Source organism: Carassius auratus, chromosome 42 (genome assembly GCF_003368295.1).
Source record: "Carassius auratus strain Wakin chromosome 42, ASM336829v1, whole genome shotgun sequence".
Lineage (NCBI taxonomy): Eukaryota > Metazoa > Chordata > Actinopteri > Cypriniformes > Cyprinidae > Carassius > Carassius auratus.
Window position 1 is genome coordinate 10,244,953 of NC_039284.1, and position 18,738 is coordinate 10,263,690.

The window sequence follows — 18,738 nt, forward strand, 5'->3', positions numbered from 1 at the left end:
TTTATAATTCTATATATATAAAATACTATCACATAAAGGTGATGCAATTTTAATCGACCATTTCAATCCACCACATTTTGGCTCTTTGTTATCTTAAGAGCTCCCGCTAAATGTGGTACAGAGGCGGCTCAGCTATTAGTGTAAAAAATTTAAAACATTTCTGTCACAAAAGCCTCCATTGTTACAAAAATAAACACATTACCATGCAAAGAAACTGTACAGCACTTAGCAGTGGTCAAAAAAGATTTCCAAAACGACTTTTGGATTAATTCCTGCTTTTAAACTCAGGATTTAAAATACCACACGACCCTGGTGTTTGTCCAAAAACAGTAAGATTTGGCTGGGAATTTTCAGGATGGAGGGAGGGAATAAAAAAAACTGACATTTCAGATTCGGGTGGAAATAAAATAACTGAGTAACCCCTATAAAACATGGAATTATTTCAAATACTCATGTCAAATAACTACTATCCGGACAGAGATAGAAATCTAAAAGAAAAAGCTATATGGACACAAGTAACCACGCCATATCCATAAGAACCAAAACATTTATTTTAAAGTTCGTGGTTACCATTAGGATGGTAGTTTACAAATCACATAGGAATCTGTGGGACCAGGATTTTTCCTTTTTCACCTTTCTCCACCCTTTACTTGTGTTCCCACAATGCTTTCCAACCTGCGGGCACGGATGGGTGGCAGCTCTTCATAGATGCTGAAGCCCAGCTCTGAATTCTTCTGGGGCAGCCGAAAAAGAAGCAGGTGCTTCTTTAACACCTGGAGAAACAACGAAACCAGACATGTCACTGAAAAGATACACAAAAGCAGGAAAGGTGAGAACATCAAGAGAGATATATAGTGGAGATAAAAGCAGATGCAGGAAATGGAGTGTTTCTTGAAGGTAGAGGAGAGTGCCTGATGGTACCTCATCTGTCAGGAAGTAGGTCTTTCTCAGCAGGCCCTGACGTGCCACCTCCTTCTCCTACAGAGAGTGCAAGTCAAGTTGGTCATAACTCACAGCACAACAAAATAAGACAACTAAGAGACCATCGATCACACTTGCTTCCCTCTTCAGACATATTTCAAACCCAACCACACATAAATTATAGCTTCCCTTGGAAAAAAAGCATTAAATGTCACCTAGACCATAGTATAGTATGATCTTATGTTTTTTGTTACACTGTTCATGTTCGGTGCTGTTAATGTTTACAAAAACTATTAAAAGAAAGATTTCAAAATATTATGCTGGAATAAAATAGAAATATTAGAAAACAAACAAAAATTTTGCAAATACATTACAATACAATAATTTGAAGTGAAAAAATAAAAAAGCTAAACTAAATATAACAAATATTTTTTTTAAATGGCACAAGCACATTACAAAATTACAAAAACTTGACTGGGTGCACTTAAAATGAAGACTTAAAATATAAAAATAAAAGCTGATTGAAATAAATAATTAATAAATACTATAGTAAATAATACTTAAATAACACTGGTCTTGTTGCACGGGTAATTTACCTCTGCCACTTCATCCTGGGAGAAGATAAATGCATTTAAGTTGGCAACAGCCACCACATAAAGTACAGGACACCAGTTCCTCTTCAGCGCTCCTGTTACTAGTGCTCGAAAATACAGCCGCAACAGGGGCAGCGAGTCCTCCATGGGGGATGTGAACTTCTCCAGTGGAATAGGCAGCTGTAAGGGATAAACAAATCAAATTTCAGATGGAGACCGCTTTAACTGTTCTGCAAGAAAAAAAATACATTTAAGTAGCAAACACAATTAAAATCACTTTCCATCAGCCTCGTCACTAATCGTAATAATCAAGCAACCTGTGCATGAGATCCAATTAATGAGCAGATGAAAACGATCCAATCCATTCCTGATCAAAATCAAATCCCGCCCTATGTTTTTTCTCATTCATGAAGAAAAGTCAATCACAACTTCCATTTCATGCTGACTTTAAAATATTATATATATATATATATATATATATATATATATATATATATATATATATATATATATATATATATATATATATGAAATGGAAGGTGTGATATATATATATATATGTTAGGAGAGAATTGTTAGCCTGAATGCAATGTTAGTCGCTTTGGATAAAAGCACCTACTAAATGCATTAATTTAATTATATATATATAAAAAAAAGAGCTCTGTGTTTGTTTTTTGGAATGATGCAAATTAATTGTTGACTCGTGAATCACTGAATTCACAGGAGCTCTTCTTAATGCCATTTTTGCTATAGTATAATCACAGAAACTACTAAAACATCTGTAAAGGGATAATTCACCCTGAAATGAAAAATGTCATAATTTACTCATCTTCATGTTATTCCAAACCCATACGACAAACCTCATTGGTTCTTGTGCATCAAGAGAGCAGTTTTAACTTATGTTTGCCATATTTGATGTGCTCTATGTACCTGTGTTGAGTTGACCTTAACATGTGAATAAAGGCCTAATTTATATCTGCTTTAAGCAAACGTGTCTCTTCAGAAGCTTTTGAATAAGCCTCTCGATTCATATGGATTACATTTATGATCTCTTTATGAACTTAAAAAAATCAAAGTTTGGGTGCAATTTACTTTCAATGGAGAGACAGAAAACAGGTTTCATTAAAATATCTTAGAAAGATAAATAGAAAGTCTTTGAACAAGTGAGCAAAGGTTTGGAACTTTTCAGTTTTTGGTAAACAATCCCTTTTACACTCAAAGTTTATGTAAGGATCAATACTAGTCTGATTACTATTTTAGGAATGTTAATGGAAAAAAAAGTGCAGCAAAATCTTGATATTCACAATGTCGCCTTAACATTGGCAGCAAAACAAAAATAAATTGTGACTATTCTTCACCACACTCATTTCATGCATCCCCTACTCGTAAGATCTTGGTAAACTAAATTAAACTTCTCCCACTCAAATCATCTGATGACCATGTGAACTACCCTTCATAGCTGAAATCTGAATAAGATAGCTCCAAATAACCATAATTGCAAAGACAAAACTACAGTAACATTTCCATCAATACTCATCTGTGCATAGGACACCTGACTAGAAGAAACCCTTTACCTGCTGCAGCGAGACCCCCAGGAATCGCAACATTCCCACATGTTCTCCAAACACAGCCAGTCTCATGGTGACACTGTAGCGCCGCTGTAGAGGCAAAAGCATGAAGCAGCCAAAGAGCGGGTCACCGAATGACACAGCCTCATACTGCGCCAGCAGAGCAGAGTATAGGTCATGAAAGGAAGCCAGGCCTGGTGGAGGTGAGCCCAGATCCAGCGCCTCAAGCTGGGCTGGCCGTGTTAGTCCATGAAACAGCGCCCAAGTAAGCTCTTGCACGGGCCGCTCCAGGAAGAGGTCACCGGAGCACAGAAAGACACAAGCCAGCCGAGCTAACTTTGCCACTGGTGGCACCACTGTGAGCACCTGCTCCCTCCAACTCTCCAAAACAAGCAGCCATTGAAGGCAGTGAGTGACTGACTGCACTGACCCCGCTGGAAGAGACTCGACCTGCTGCTCACCACCAGCTGACAGTCCCGTTCGCTCATAGAGACTTATGAGCGGTAAGAAGGGCCAGTCAGAAGGCAGGGAGGGGCCGGTAAGTTCAGGTAGGAGATGAGAGCAGACAAAAGGGGTTCGACCAAGGTACCGGTCACGGGACGAAAGGACAGAGGATTCCAAGTGTGCAAGGTGGGTGAGGTAACAACCACGGATGGAGGGCAAATGTTGAAGAGCGTCACGCAGCAGAGCACCAACAGCAGGTGAAGTCCTGTCTTTAAGCTGCAGCTCAGCCAACGCAGCCACCTCGGTTTCACCATTTACACCTTCCCTGATAACAAGAAAAAAAATTAATATTAGTGTACAATAGTTCATATTACAACAGTAAAAAGAACAAAAAAAAACTAAGCCAACTATAGAATTAAAGGCACATCCTTTCAGTGCTTAAATTGTGATGAGAAAAAAAATAAATAAATACATATTTTCAAACATGCACTACCTCACTAAGGCTATATTTATTTCATCAAAAACACATTAAAATAGTAATATTGTGAAATGTTATTATAACTTAAAATAACCGTTTTATCTGAATATATTTTAAAATACATATAAAGCTGGAGTCTTCAGCGTCAGATGATACTTCAGAAATCATTCTAATATGCTGATTTAGTGCTCAAGAAACATTTCTTATTATCAATTTTGAAAAAAAAAACAGACAGACAGAAAAAATACCACAGATAAAAAAAAAATTACACACATTTCACAATAAAGGCTATAAAAACAAAAACATAACTTAAACCAGAAACAACTGTCCAAGCAAAGATCTTTTACATCCTTTCTGAAACGAGCTGTTTGCTGCTCTCTTCTGATTGTGATGTGAAACTACAGCTTTTATTTTTATTTTTTCAATATTGCAACAATAAAAATTAAACAAATGCATTATAGCATGTTTGAAATTCTTATTAAAAACCAGAAACACTTAGGATCAACATCTGAACAAAAACAGTATGCAATCAGAACAATAATAAGGGCAAATCTAAATTTGCAGCTTTTATACGGGAGACCCAACTAATCTCTTCCAGCGTGTTTCAACTTTTATCTCTGTGCAATTAACAAAGAAATGTCCTCATGGAATATGTCTGAGGAAGGTCAAGAATATTAATACTATTAACCACAATATATCAAAGCAACATAAAAGACATTGACAATGAAAATATGAAACTGAGATCTATCCAAAAACAAATTGCCAAATAGAGACCCTGTAATCTAAAAAGTACTTAAAATTAAGTTTATTTATTTATTGCTTAGATTGAAATCAACGATTTGTGATGACAATTTCCATAATTAATTAAAATATGAAAGTAACTCTTGGAAAGAATTTCACTGCATTAAAAAAAAAAAAAAAAAAGATTCATCTTCTAATAAATTATGCACTTTCCAAAAGTTTTTTTTAATATACATTTATTTTTAAACAACTGATGTGAAGGAGACGTATAGCGGATGTATAAAGTCTAGCTTATAGATGTGTAACAATACACAGAAGTCACGGTTCAGTATTTACCTCGGTTTTGGAGTTCAGTACAAATGTATTTTTGTACCGAAATGTATTTTATCATTTATTTTGAACCGACAGTAGTGCAACATACATATAGCATGAGCAGTTGTTTTTGATTTGAATTAGATGGTATAATTTTAAGATTTAAAGTAAAATCAGAATGGTCTGACTTTCTGATTTGCAAAATTATGCTACATTAAGAAACCTGCACAAAACAAAAACAGCAGACAGGCTGAATAACTAAGTCTTATTTCATAGGAAGCATCCTCCGTCACATTTGAAGGCTGCGTACGTCAATGTAAAGCTAATGAAAATGCTAATTAATCCTCTGACAGCAGGTGTGTTGCTTATGGAACAGCAGCGATGTAGTGTTTCCTTACCGCTGTAAACAAAGCAGCTGTACTTATAAAAACTACTTTCATGTGCATTATAAGGAAGTAAGAGGAAAAGACAAAACCACTGCCTGAGACAGTATTTTCTCCTTTTTACAGACCTCAGAAAAATTCCACACAGATTACAATTTAGAAAATGACTGCAATGCAATAAGTGTGCATTTCTGGAATAGAGATCGGCCAAAATAAAATTAAAAACCAACGAGTGCTGGTTGACTAGTGCATCTCTAGAAAAACTTTCTCATAACGTTCTCAATGCTGACTGAAAACAAGCAGGCGGTTCTTCAAGACTTTGCGAGCCATCTAGACTCGCTGTTCTTGTTTTGGGTCGGTGTGTCGATCGTCTCTTCTTCTGCTCTTTCCTGTTGTGAACTTGTGATGGTTAGCATTGCATTACACTTTTAGGATTGACCGCCAACAACTGATTGTGTCCGTCGTCTGACTGCATGAACCTAACCGTGATGCTGGTACTGTGATGATTGGAGACGAACACATGTACATGTGTCTGGGGTCACTATATAACCAAATGTGAATACTTTGTATGACTGAAGTCAATCTAATCATACAATGTCTGGGTTTGCACTCTTTTCCAGTGATAAATTTCCAGGACTTCAAAGACTTTACCAGTATAATTTGTATTTAATTACAGCGAGAATAAAGGACAAGGCTAATGGGCTAAAGTAACAGATATTCCTCTCTCCACAAGAGGGACCACAGTTAATACAGAGGGGCCAATCTTATGTTGCACATTTGGTCACACTATATTTTAAGGTCCATTGTGTATGTATTAACAAACCATTAATATGACTTCTGTCTCAATACATTTCTAATATGACGCTTATTAATTGTAAGTAAGTTAAGTGTTTATGTGTTAGATAGGATTAGGAAAGTAGATGGTCATGTGGTATAAATGCTTTAGAATTACTAATAATCAGACAATATGGTAGTAATAATAGGCATGCTAATAAGCAACCAGTTAAAATTGAGAACTTCTTAAATATTAATACATTTTTATAATAATAAAATAATAAGATCAGTAGTGATGCTTGATTTTTCATGGCTGATTCTGAATTTTTGTTACATCAGTGGTTGAACAGTAATTTTATGAAGCTACGAGAATATTGTTTGTGTCTAAAGAAAACAAAAATAATGACTTTATTGAACAATTTCTTGTCTTCCATGCAAGTCTTTGACGTGAGTACCATGATGCATGTCTGTGCTTCCTCCGCAGCACATCCGGTTTCTACGTCAGAACACCATGTCAGTATCATCACACACACATCAGGGTACTCTCATACCCCCAAATGTATGCATCTGTCCATCTCTGGCTTCTGTTTAATTTGTCATAATTTTTTAATGTATGAGAAACGAGAGCTGTGCGGCAAACATCAGAGACTTACGGAAGGAGGCTGTGACAGAAGGTCATGACAGACAGGAGTTCATGTGCCAGATATTCACTGCCAGGAAGCAGCCAGGACACTAGAGCCAGCGATACATGGTGGAACAAGGCGGCGTGTTTGGCCACCTCTGGGTCAACCGGAACCTAAAAGTAATCCATTACAATTCTTTAACTAGCAGAATGCTTTTCAAATAAAACCAGCATATATGGGATTTATTTTTTATTCAAGCTTAATTCATGGTAAATAAAAACAGTATATTTTATTCATTGTGCAAAGAAATTAATCTTTTTTTTTCTAATTAAAATACACTAAATATTTTCCACGTATATTGAATCTATATTGTATTAGAATTTAAATAATATATTAAATATATATATATATATATATATAAGTATATAATTAATTAAACAATATTAACAATTATAATTGTAAAGTAAATTATATGTGTGTGTGCATAAAATGCATGCAAATGTGTTAAATGCAGAGGTTGCAGTTACCAGCTTGTGAGCCAGTCTGAGCAGCAGATACAGCAGGTGGTGCTCATGGTGTAAAATCCAGGCACTCGTGTGAGAAACAGAGGGCTTGGCTCCGATACAAGACCGCAGATAACTCAGCACAGAGTCCGAGAGGATCAGATGACTGAACTGATGAGAGACGATTTTACCACTAAGCATACGCCAGCATTTTCCACATTTACCATCAAAATGAATGTACCTTCTTTATTAAGCCTTTATGGATGGAGGTGATGGTGTTCAGCAGGTATAGGAGGGCAGTGGGGAGAGACAGAGGGGTGTTGGGCCCTGCCAGTGTGCTGGAGGTCTTCAGCCTCGAGCAGCCCAGGCTTGGCAGACTTGGGACGAGTTCCCCACCAGCTGCACTCAGCCCGGGGTTACAGATCATAGAGCTGGACCTGCAGGAGAACAGAACATAATCACCATCACGTTCCAACTAAACGTCTAAAAAAATCATTGTTCATTCAGGAAATATATTATACTTGATTCTATAACACTGTCTAAGTGTTATATATTAGCGATTTTATTGTGCAAGTACATTGCAACACCATTAGAACTGTATATATATATCGCACTACAATTATTATGTGATTAATATTACATTTCTTTGATTGTTTTATAATTCTATAATACTGATATTCACTCCACCTGAAGCTGCTGGTTATATTCCGCATAGCCTGATGGGATATCAGCGGCAGAAGCACGTCTGAAGTCAGAGACTCCAGTTCCTGTAGACACTGAACTGGCTGGAAAGAGCTCTGACAAAAGAATCAGATCAGATCAATCACGTTACATATGAATTATTTAAGCATCTGAATTTTTAGGCCCATTTGCACTAATAGCTTCTGTTACTACAACTAAATTTTGATATAATGGGATAAATATATGAGAGAAATGGCAGTCAATTTCTACTAGCAGTGTAAAAAGCATAAAAATGCTTTTTTGTGAAGATACATTATCAGCAGCTATTTTGTGCAGACAGCATTATCTTGCCATGAGGGATTTGACGGAATACGCTGAATAATGTGGAATAATCTTTCAGATGTTGGTGTTTATCGTATGATGAAGGGCAGTTTGGATCTAAAAGAAGCCACTGATTATCCACTTTGATTCTGAGAGTTGAGCTCCTAGTGTCCTAACAAATAATTAATGCATTCATTGATTATGATCTAAACTAAGTATTTAAATGTAAACTAAGTATTTAAATGTGGCTAGATATAAACTTCAGGTAGGTTTTCCATGCCTCCAGATGAACAGGCTGTTTTAAATTTAGCTTGTTTGGGGAGGCTTTGAGTCTTATTTCTTTCTTCTTATAAATACCTACTTGCACACAGAGTTGTGAATAATACGCCTCAGTGTAGAGGAGGTAGGATGGAAGCAGAATCAGAGCACTTGACATTTGAGCCGGGCGATCGAGTGCTCTCACACAGCCCTTGAGAGAGCTGATGACAGTGGGCTGGAGACCGGTCACATGACTCCACACGACCGGAGGAGCTGGAGGACACGCTGTACCCTGAGCACTGTCAATACACAGAGAGCCAAGAAGCTCAAGGCCATATCCACAAACTATAGCACACAAATGAAACTGCAAAATTAATATGAATAAAGCAAAGCATACTTCATGACGTATAAATGATTAACAGCTGTCAATCCTACCAAGAGTTTCAAGATTCCTGACAAACTGTAAATTCAAATCAAGCAGAAAACCGTTCAAAAGCTCTTTCTAATTATCTTTAAGGAATCCATGAAATCACTTAATCAGTGTTGACTTTTACCATTGAAACAGGAAGTTCTAGCAAGATGTATGAAAAAGCTAAATATTAGAAAGCATATTATTTTTTAACTCATAACTAATTATGTTAATTGTATTAAATATGATAAGTACAATATCAGTTTCCCTAGTATTGTGGTGTATTGTAAAACATCACAGTCAGTGAATATTCCTCTAAACTGTTTCAATATTATTTAAAAATAAATAAAAAATATTAATATTAATAATCATTGACATTAAAGGGGGGGGGGGTGAAATGCTCGTTTTCACTCAATATCCTGTTAATCTTGAGTACCTATAGAGAATTACTGTATCCTTCATAACTCCAAAAAGCCTTTAGTTTTATTATATTCATAAGAGAAAGATAGTCTGTACCGATTTTCCCCGGAAAAACACGACCGACTGGAGGCGTGACATGTGGGCGGAGCTAAAGAATCACGAGCGCCAGTAGGCTTTTGTGTTGAGAGCGTTTGGAAGCTGTGACATTACCTTGAGGGAAAAACCATCCAAAACAAACCATGGCTAACAGTCAGATTCAGCCGTTTATTTATGATCCAGAATCAGATCCCGAGGCTGAAACTGAACGAGAGCAGCAACAGCAACGACTCGCTCCGAGCGGGGCTCGAATTATGGGAGAAACTTGTGACAAACAGGAAGGAGTATTTTTGGAACAGAAATACTCCTTCAAACGTACAACTTAATTTTTGAAACTTTGTCCATGTTTAGCATGGGAATCCAACTCTTTAACAGTGTAAAAAACTCAGTATGCATGAAATAGCATTTCACCCCCCCTTTAATGAAATTTACCTTTTTTTTTTTATAAGATTTATCTTTTGAACTTTTTTTATTCAATAAAATACCTTTTTTCTATAATATAAACAGAATATTAAGCAGCACAACTGTTTTCAACACTGATAATAATAAGAAATGTTTCTTGAGTATTAAATCAGCATATCAGAATGATTTCTGAAGGATCATGTGACACTGAAGACTGGAGTAATGATGCTTTAAAAAAAAATATTACAATAAAAAATAGTTATTTTAAATTTTAAACCGTTTTACTATATGTAGTTTTGAATTATTTCTCAAATGATCAAAAGTAGCAATCAAATAAATACATGCTATTAACATGTTGAAAATAATTTAAGTTGCTTTTTATTTATGCAATGTGCAAATGTTAAGACGTTTGCTAAAATGACCACATCGTAGATGACTGTGTAGTCTAACCTGACTAAGTCTCTCTGCAGTTCTTCATGGCACCCTGCCGTTTGAGTGACCCGAGTCAGCAGCACGATCAGAGCCTTGATTCGGTCCAGCTCCAGAAACGACACAGACTCAGATGAAGCACACAGCCGGTTCCCAGCCTGCAACCTCTTCACCAGCACAGGATACAGGTTGCTGAAATGAAGGACACACTCACCATCACTACAACCAGATGCTTTCATTCACTGTACAGTCACAATTCACACTGTATTTTAACAACCACAGCTTATTGTCATAATTTGAAAGGGAAGTGACTGGTCATCCTCACGTGTACAGATTGCAAGCCTGTCCGTAGCCGGCAGCCACTGCGAACAGCCTCAGCGCCTCTGTACTGCAGCGAAGAGCTTCACCTGTTTCCAGCAACATCTCCGATGGCTCCACAACCACAAAACGTGACAAAAGCTCCTTCCCTCCAAAAGAGTTCAGCTAAAAAACAGACCAATTAGGGACAAGCTTAATATTAAGATATATCATACTAAAATGTACAATTTTAGAGCATAAGAATACCATTAAGGAGGCTTTGTTTTAGGAAAACTTAAATTTTTAGCTTAGTTAAAGTATCAAAACACCATAGTAGCCCACAGCGAGACTATATAATATATATATATACATATTTCAGCACAACAATATGTTTTGACATCTGAGTAGGAGACCTGTCACATGTTTTAATAAGCATCATACTCATTTCCTAAAGTGGGTCGGAGATCTTTCATTTTATAATAAGTATTATAAAGGTGTACAATTAGTGGGTGCTTGACCTAACACAATTTAGTGGATACTTACTATTCTAGCACAAGCATGCCTCCCAGCACTTGCTAAAACACGGAGCAGCTTCATCGCCAAGGCAACAGGCAGCCCGTACAAAGAGGGCGGAGCCTGTGAGGTGGCAGGAGCCCAGGAGCAGGGAAGAAACTCCGAAATCACAGTGTTCATGAGCCGCGGACAGGCCAAGATCTGACGGGGGAAAAGGTTGGAATCTGAATAAAAACCGAAACAACAGAAAGATACGTGCGAACAAAACTGTATCAGTAGTTCAAATCGAAAGTAAAAACGACATAGTGTTGAAGTTCAGATCCTAGCAAAGTTCACAGGGTTTAGAACAGTGTTATTAATATTAACTACACCTAAAACAATATAAAAAAATCATTTAAAAGCTGAAATAAAATAAAATATGAATATCAGACGAATAATTGGAAATGTTGCCTTCCAAACTAACTGAAATTAATTTAATTTGAAGTGCTAAAACTACAATTTAAATAAATATGAACAACATTTGAATGAATAAAAATGTAATTAGCACACAATGAAGTTACTTAAATAAAAACTAAAAAACAAGGCTGGTTCAGAATTGAGCTACCTGTGTCGCTGCAGCAGTTGAGTGGCGAGCGATTCGGATAAGAACCTCCAGAATATCAAGCACAACCGGAGGAGAGGGCCGCACCACCTCCAGGATGTACCGCAGCCGAGGAAGACCCTGCATCTTCAGAAAGCCCTGAGGGCAACACAGGAGTTTCAGGAATTCTTACCTTGCAGAAAGAGAGCAACCTTAAACCCCAGTTACCTTGACAACATCCTGCCTAGCAACATCATGATCCGTTTTCTTTTCTTCTTTCTCTCTAGCCGTTTCTTTTATGGTCTCATCCAAGCCTTCATCATCCTCATCCTCCTGAACGGTGGGCAGTAAAGGAAAGGATGCCATGCCAAGCAACCACGGGAAGGCATTATCCAGGCACTCCTAGGATGAGGCAAATCAGAAATTAAGTGGTTATTTATCAATATCAACAAAAGCGCATAAATGATATGAGAGATTATTGTCTCTTACTTCATCATCAGATGAAACCAGCAGAGCTCCCAAGGCATGCACCGCTGCTGACATCACACCCTCCACACTGTCATCCAAGGAGAACCGCAGAAGGAAGAGGAGTCCAGCATCCAGTAAAGAAGACAAGACGCTGCCCTTCAGGGAGGATATGTACTCACCAGCACGGGCCTGATGGAGAACACAAGTGTACAGTGTTTATAAGAGACAAATCTACAGAAATAAAGCACTTTAGTGACAGATTTAGTAACAGCTTGCACCAGCGCAAACCATCTTTTGGTGTTAAAAATGACTTTGTCATTACTGTGATTTACCAAAGACAAGCAGTGAATAATTAACAATGAAAGCACATGGATACAGTGACATTATTGCATATGGATTTTAAGAAAGTTTCCCTTCCAGGCACAAAATTTATGGAAGAAAATATATTTTAGTAGGGGACTAATATACTCAAAGTCTTCATCTATTGTGAGTTTAGATTATTAATAGTACATATTTTTCAAAAGTATGATTTTTCTTTTTCTTTTTTATATATAATTTTTTTTTTATGTAATGAATGCATCTTTAAAAAGACCCAGCATTTACTATCTCATAAAACTGTCTTTGTGGACTCAAATCCATGGGCAATACAATACCTTTTCACATCTCAACTCAATAATCTTGTTTTAATTTTTAAAAGTCTGTTTACTTTGGCCAAGACATTAGCGAGAGTGCTGACGGCCAGATTGCGCTGTTGGTTCAGCTGACTGCGAGAGAGGAGGAAAAGCTCTTGCAGTGAGTAGCCAGCCAGCTGGAACAGAGGACAGAGAGAAAATTATAATTAGTATTACACATTTACAACAACTACAAACGTCTGAATTTGACTAATACAAACACCTTTTAAAAGAAGAGCTGGCATAATTCTAGTTTGCTGCCAGTATAAAAACAATCCAGCGGATGAATTTAGCTGAACCTACTCACCTCTGGCTCCTCTCCATGGTGATGCAGGCCTAAATGGGTGGGCAAGTCTTTGGTGGGTGGAATAAGAGTGCCAGCAAAATCAAAACGTGCTTGCATAGCCTGAAAATTTAATAAAGCATTAATGCAACAAAAAATAAAAAAAACAGGATAACATTATTAAAGTTTGTATAAAGTTACATTTTTTCCCTATTTTCTAAATGCTATTTCATACATATATAACTTTTTACATTTTGCTTTGACCGTGTAATTTTCTGTCTTGATTTTCCAGTAAAATGACAGACTTCTCTCTAGTGATTTATGTCGGACTTCTCCAATCATTTTTCATGCATGCAGCAATGTAATTTGTGTGGGAAATTTTTGTGCAGTTTTTCTGTCTAACAGACAATAATCATGAGAAGCTGAATGATTTGAGAGATCATTCATGTCTGCACCACAAACGGTGCAGGATTAGTTACAGTATGCACCATTTTTGGGGTTTGGGGGTTTTAAAAAAGTACTACTGATGCTTGCCTTAAAGGGATAGTTCACCCAAAATCAAACATCGCCCCATGATTTACTCACCCTCAAGCCATCCTAGGTGTATACGACTTTCTTCTTTCATACAAAGTTAAATTGAAAAATTGTCCGGACTCAACCAAGCTTTATAATGGCAGTGAATGGTGGTCGCGATTTTGAAGCCTAAAAAAAGTGCATCCATCCATCATAAAAAGTGCTCCACAAGGCTCAAGGGGGTTAATCAAGTAATTTGGAAGCGAAGTCATGTGCTTTCAAATCATCGTTTTGTACTTCTAATTTGTGACCAATGTCTCATTTTGCTCTCTCCTCTTCATTTCAGTGTTCATCACTTCTCACCGGAAGCCTTTATTAACCTTGTGGAGTACTTTTTATAATGGATGGATGCATTTTTTGGGGCTTCAAAATCTCAACCACCATTTACTGCCATTATTAAACTTGAAAGAGCCAGGACAATTGTTAATATAACTCCTACTGTATTTGTCTGAAATAAAAGTCATATAAACAAAGGATGGCTTGAGGTGGGTAAATCAGGGGGTCATTTTCATTTTTGGGTGAACTATCCCTATAAAAAGCACAACTAATGAAACCACCTCCTAAGTTTTACTGGTTTGTACATTTTTGGTGCTCTGCCTTCTGGGTGCAGGAAGGTCTCTTGTCCATTCCAGTTTTTCTGGCTCCACCTTGTCCATGTGAAGCCACTCCTTTTGAGGCTTGATTGGCAGCTCCTCCCCTGTAAATAATAAACACCACCAATATTATACATGATTAATAGAGAGAAACACAAAAATTAATTCAGCCGCCTTTTCCAATTTCCATGTATATTGCATACACAATGCCACATGCTGACGGCAGCACAACCGAGGAAGAACTGTTCTCTGAACAGGAAGCCCTGATGTGCTTCATCCATAAACATCAATGAGTTCTTCTTATCTCTTTTACCTTAAAACAAATTGGTGCTTGCTCTAGCTAACTCTGCTCTAATCAGACTAATTGAAATTGATGCATCTGCCTAAGCATGCTGGGCTCACAGCTTAGCTGGACAGATCTGCAAAGTGTACAGTCCTGAATCTGTGTGGTGAGTTCCAAGCCCAGGGTGAATAGGAAACTGGTAATCATCCAGCTTTTGCTGACAATATTGAGAAGACCACATCTGGTACATTAGCTTTACTTTTCAAATGCTGTATGCATGCAGACTAGTCCAAAAAAAACCATTCAGCCTTCTTCATGAAGCTAAAACAATGCTGTAATACTAAGCAGTATATTTCAAATAAATCACAAACATGTAGGTTTACTGTGTATTAAGATTTTATAACATTTATTCACAACGTAGTGGTATATGATGTGATCTGTTTCTCTATACTCACCTGTAATTGGAGCTTGAAGCTGATTCTCATCTTCCTCATCATCCTCCATGGTATCCCTCTGAGATTTCTGAGCTTTTATTGCGTGGTCTAACTCTGGAGAAGTGCTATTAGGCAGAGGTTCATTCAGGAAGTCTTCTCTATGCACAGGACCAGACGCTGACTCAGATCCTGGTGTTCTCTGCGCCTTTCGAGATCTCACAAATTCCACTAATCTAGGGTCTGACATAACAGAACAATTTGAGGGTGAAGCGATTAAAATGTCACTGTTATACAGAAGGCACGTTCCACATATTAGACTAACAATAGGGTCTAAAGGTGAAGACTTCAATAAAACAAATAAAATCAACAAAATAAAATGTTAAAAAAATGGTCAGTGAAAGCTGCTTAAATTTCAGAAAATGCCAATCAAGCTCAGGAGGCCAAATTATGGACAATTTTTGAAAATATTTTTTAATCATTTTAAAAATATTTTTATGTTCATCGATGCTGCATTTATTTGATCAAAAATACAATAGAACTGTAATAACAAATTTAATAAAAAAAGAAGCCATTACTGTGTCTCCAGAATCAAATGATCCTTTAGAATTCTTTTTAATTTGCTGCTTTGGTGCTCAAATATTTCTTATTAATATCAATGCTGATAACATCAGCATAACACCGATTCTTCGTTTAAAAATCTTTATAAATGATCTTGATCTATACTGAGATGAGCGCTGCAGTTCAGAGTCCTGTCAGCCGGATTTAACATACAGCACTTGAATTCCCCAGTATTTCCCGAAATACATGAAAGTAAGTGGCTGTTGAACTGGACAAAGAATAGAGTAAACTTTATTGTTCTGCTATGTGTGTCTGATATATGAATAAAACACGCCTGCAAATTACATTTGATTAGATAGTTTTTGCTGCTTCCATAGACATCAGTGTGTATTTTACAAACTACCAATGTATTGTTTTACTAGTGATTATGTATATTTAAATGTATGAAACCTAAAATAAACATTATGTGGTTGAAAACACTGCATATTAATTGTGATATATAAAAAAGCGCTGAGCGTGTCCGTCTCTGGCTCAGTGCCAGCCAACGTGCGAAAGCTGTTTGAATCTGGCAGTTCTGTGGCACCACTGAACATTCTAAATCATACTCTCAGGGGCACAGAAATAAGAATCCAATATATGGTGCAGTAATGCAAAAAATGTTCAAATGTATTTTACATTATAAATTATTTTTGTTAAAATATATCTGCCAACATTCGGACTGCCAACCAATCAGCAAACAGCAGCTGACTGTGACCTCAGCAGTCTATGATATAAACAGATATTTGATTGCACATTGCTAGTTAGCAATATGTCGCAGAGTACCTTTCTTAATTTTTTATAGCAAAAAAACCTCGGCTTGATGGACAGCCGGACACAAGGCCTAACGTTACATCTGATGAGGATGTTTCTCCCTCCCCGGGCCCAACATCAACAGACAGTGTTGCCAGATTGGAAATGTCCAAGTATCGTACCAGAAGTTCAAAATTATCGTATTTGGAAAAAAATTATTACATTTAACAATTAACCACAATTTTGACATGACCTGCAAATTACCACTAGGAGTATGGTTGGACGGAAGCAGTGCGACAAAAATACTATCCCATAATTTTGCACTGTAATCTGACAATAAATGTGGCACACCCAGATTTTCATATGCACACCCACAGTCTCTTTTCTGGCTACACTACTTGTCATACTGCTTAATATTTTTGTGGAAACCATGATAAATTTTTTTCAGGATTCTTTGACTAATAAAAAGTTCAAAAGACCAGCATTTGAAATAAAAAATATTTTTTACATTATTTACTGTCCTTACGGTCATATTTGATCAATTTACTGCATCCTTGCTTAATAAAAGTATTGATTCGCACATTATAATAATTAAGAAGACTAGCATGTTAGGGACCAAATAATGCATGTATATATTATATTTCCCACAAACTAACAAACATATATTTGTATACTGTATTTCTTTCCCTTATAATAACCTGAATAAGGGGCTGTTTATATATTCTCCATCAGAAGTGTCAGTAGAAGATACTGAGCTTACCAAGCTGTGCCAGCAGCTTCCTCTGTTCCTCCAGTATCTCACTCTGGGACATCGTCTGCAACTTTGACTGGTTCTCCTCATGAATTTTCATTGTCTCCATGGCACTATTTGCAATCCCAAGTCCTTGACCCGTAAGAAGCACGGGGCCACCAACACTGTCTGTAACAGAAGCCCAATCAAAAAATACATCATGCTTTAGTTAACCATGAAAAACTTTGTGGAATGTGACAGCACTTACCCATTGCAACTGACCCAGGATGCTCAGTCATGTTCTCCAATGGTGAGACTCCCACATGTCTAGATGAAGAAGACTGATCTCTAGTCTCTGAACCATTTAAAGACTGGACATCTTCCTTCTTAGTCCTTTGTGCTGCAATTTGGCGTGCAAAAATACTTTTTCTTCCTCTAAGAGCCTTTTCCTTCCCCTAGGTGCAGTGAGAAATAGAGAAACATCAGACAAACAAACAAACTGGGAAGGATTGTATGCATGCATGATATTTTCTCACCTCATTTTCCATTACAGATCTATGTAAGACTTTAGGGAAAGCGGTTCCTGTGATAGACGGGAGTGACACAGGTGCTGCACTCGTGTCCCTCTCCTACAGGGAGACAAACAATAAGAATGGCATTACATTGTGATTCAATCAAACAACAGATATACTGTAAAAAACATGACTCACAATGATCCTAGATAGGACAGCACTGATGTGGGTATCATGTCTGTCCAGTCGCTCTTCTGGATCCTCATCTTCAAAATGCACGCGCTCCTGTTTGAAGCGTGACTTCTTTGGAGGTGCAGGGGTCAAGGTGGGAAGCTCATCTGGAAGATCTATAGGCGCAGATGAGATCATTTAAATACAATGCTTATAAAAAACTAAATCAGCATGATCTTATTTAAGCAGGTCTAATGGAACTCATCATTAAAATTGGTTTCGAAAATGCAGAAAGCTCAGAAATGTCTAACCTACCTTCTATAGTCACAACATCTCTCTGGTCTCCCTTCTCCTGTGCCTCAGCTGTAGCAGTGTCTCCTCTGCGTTTATCAGCGCGCTTCAGCACAGCGACAGAGGACCGAGCGCCCGCCGCCAGAAGCTCCTGCTGCTCCCGGAGCAGATCCGCCTCGCTGTCCGTCGGCTTGGGACGCCGCAACATCCCGAACTCCTCCATTAACACTCGGCCGTCTAATGGTTTACAGCAGAGTGTCAGAAATAATAGCGATTCAACATTTTGCTCTCAAATCTGCCATTTCATCTTGTGCTTGACTGATCGACAGTCTGAAAGTTTTCTTGTTGGCTTGCAGAAGATTATCAACATAAAAGTTTCTTATTAGTCAGTCCGTGATCATCACAGTAATGGCGAAAATATTCCTTTATTTGAAATCCAGGAAGATCCTTTACGCCACGGTCCTCTTTTGAGCTATTTGGCTGAATGTGTATACACACATGTAGAGTTTACAGACATGACTCCATTTCCGGGTTATGAATACTTTACAAAATAAAAGTATTTTCTGTTACATTTAAAGTCTGCGTGAACCGGTTGTTTCTGTAATTTTTTGAGTTTTTTTCTTTTACTGTCTATGG

At 37.4% G+C, this 18,738-nt stretch overlaps 1 protein-coding gene across 1 annotated transcript; it reads right to left on the reverse strand.

Moving 5' to 3' along the window:
- Positions 1-529: 529 nt before the first annotated feature.
- On the reverse strand, positions 530-18,630 carry LOC113060605 (RNA polymerase II-associated protein 1-like). Its single transcript, XM_026229668.1, has 24 exons — positions 18,127-18,630; positions 17,839-17,987; positions 17,665-17,757; positions 17,397-17,583; positions 17,159-17,317; positions 15,073-15,291; positions 14,323-14,438; positions 13,193-13,291; positions 12,921-13,022; positions 12,236-12,403; positions 11,975-12,148; positions 11,771-11,905; positions 11,197-11,367; positions 10,682-10,839; positions 10,378-10,548; positions 8,704-8,899; positions 8,028-8,137; positions 7,582-7,777; positions 7,365-7,511; positions 6,868-7,010; positions 3,089-3,851; positions 1,518-1,694; positions 922-978; positions 530-773 (listed from the first exon to the last, which is right to left on the reverse strand). The coding sequence occupies exons 1-24, from the start codon at positions 18,323-18,325 to the stop codon at positions 630-632; spliced, it is 4,233 nt and encodes a 1,410-aa protein (XP_026085453.1). The 5' UTR covers positions 18,326-18,630; the 3' UTR covers positions 530-629.
- Positions 18,631-18,738: the final 108 nt, after the last annotated feature.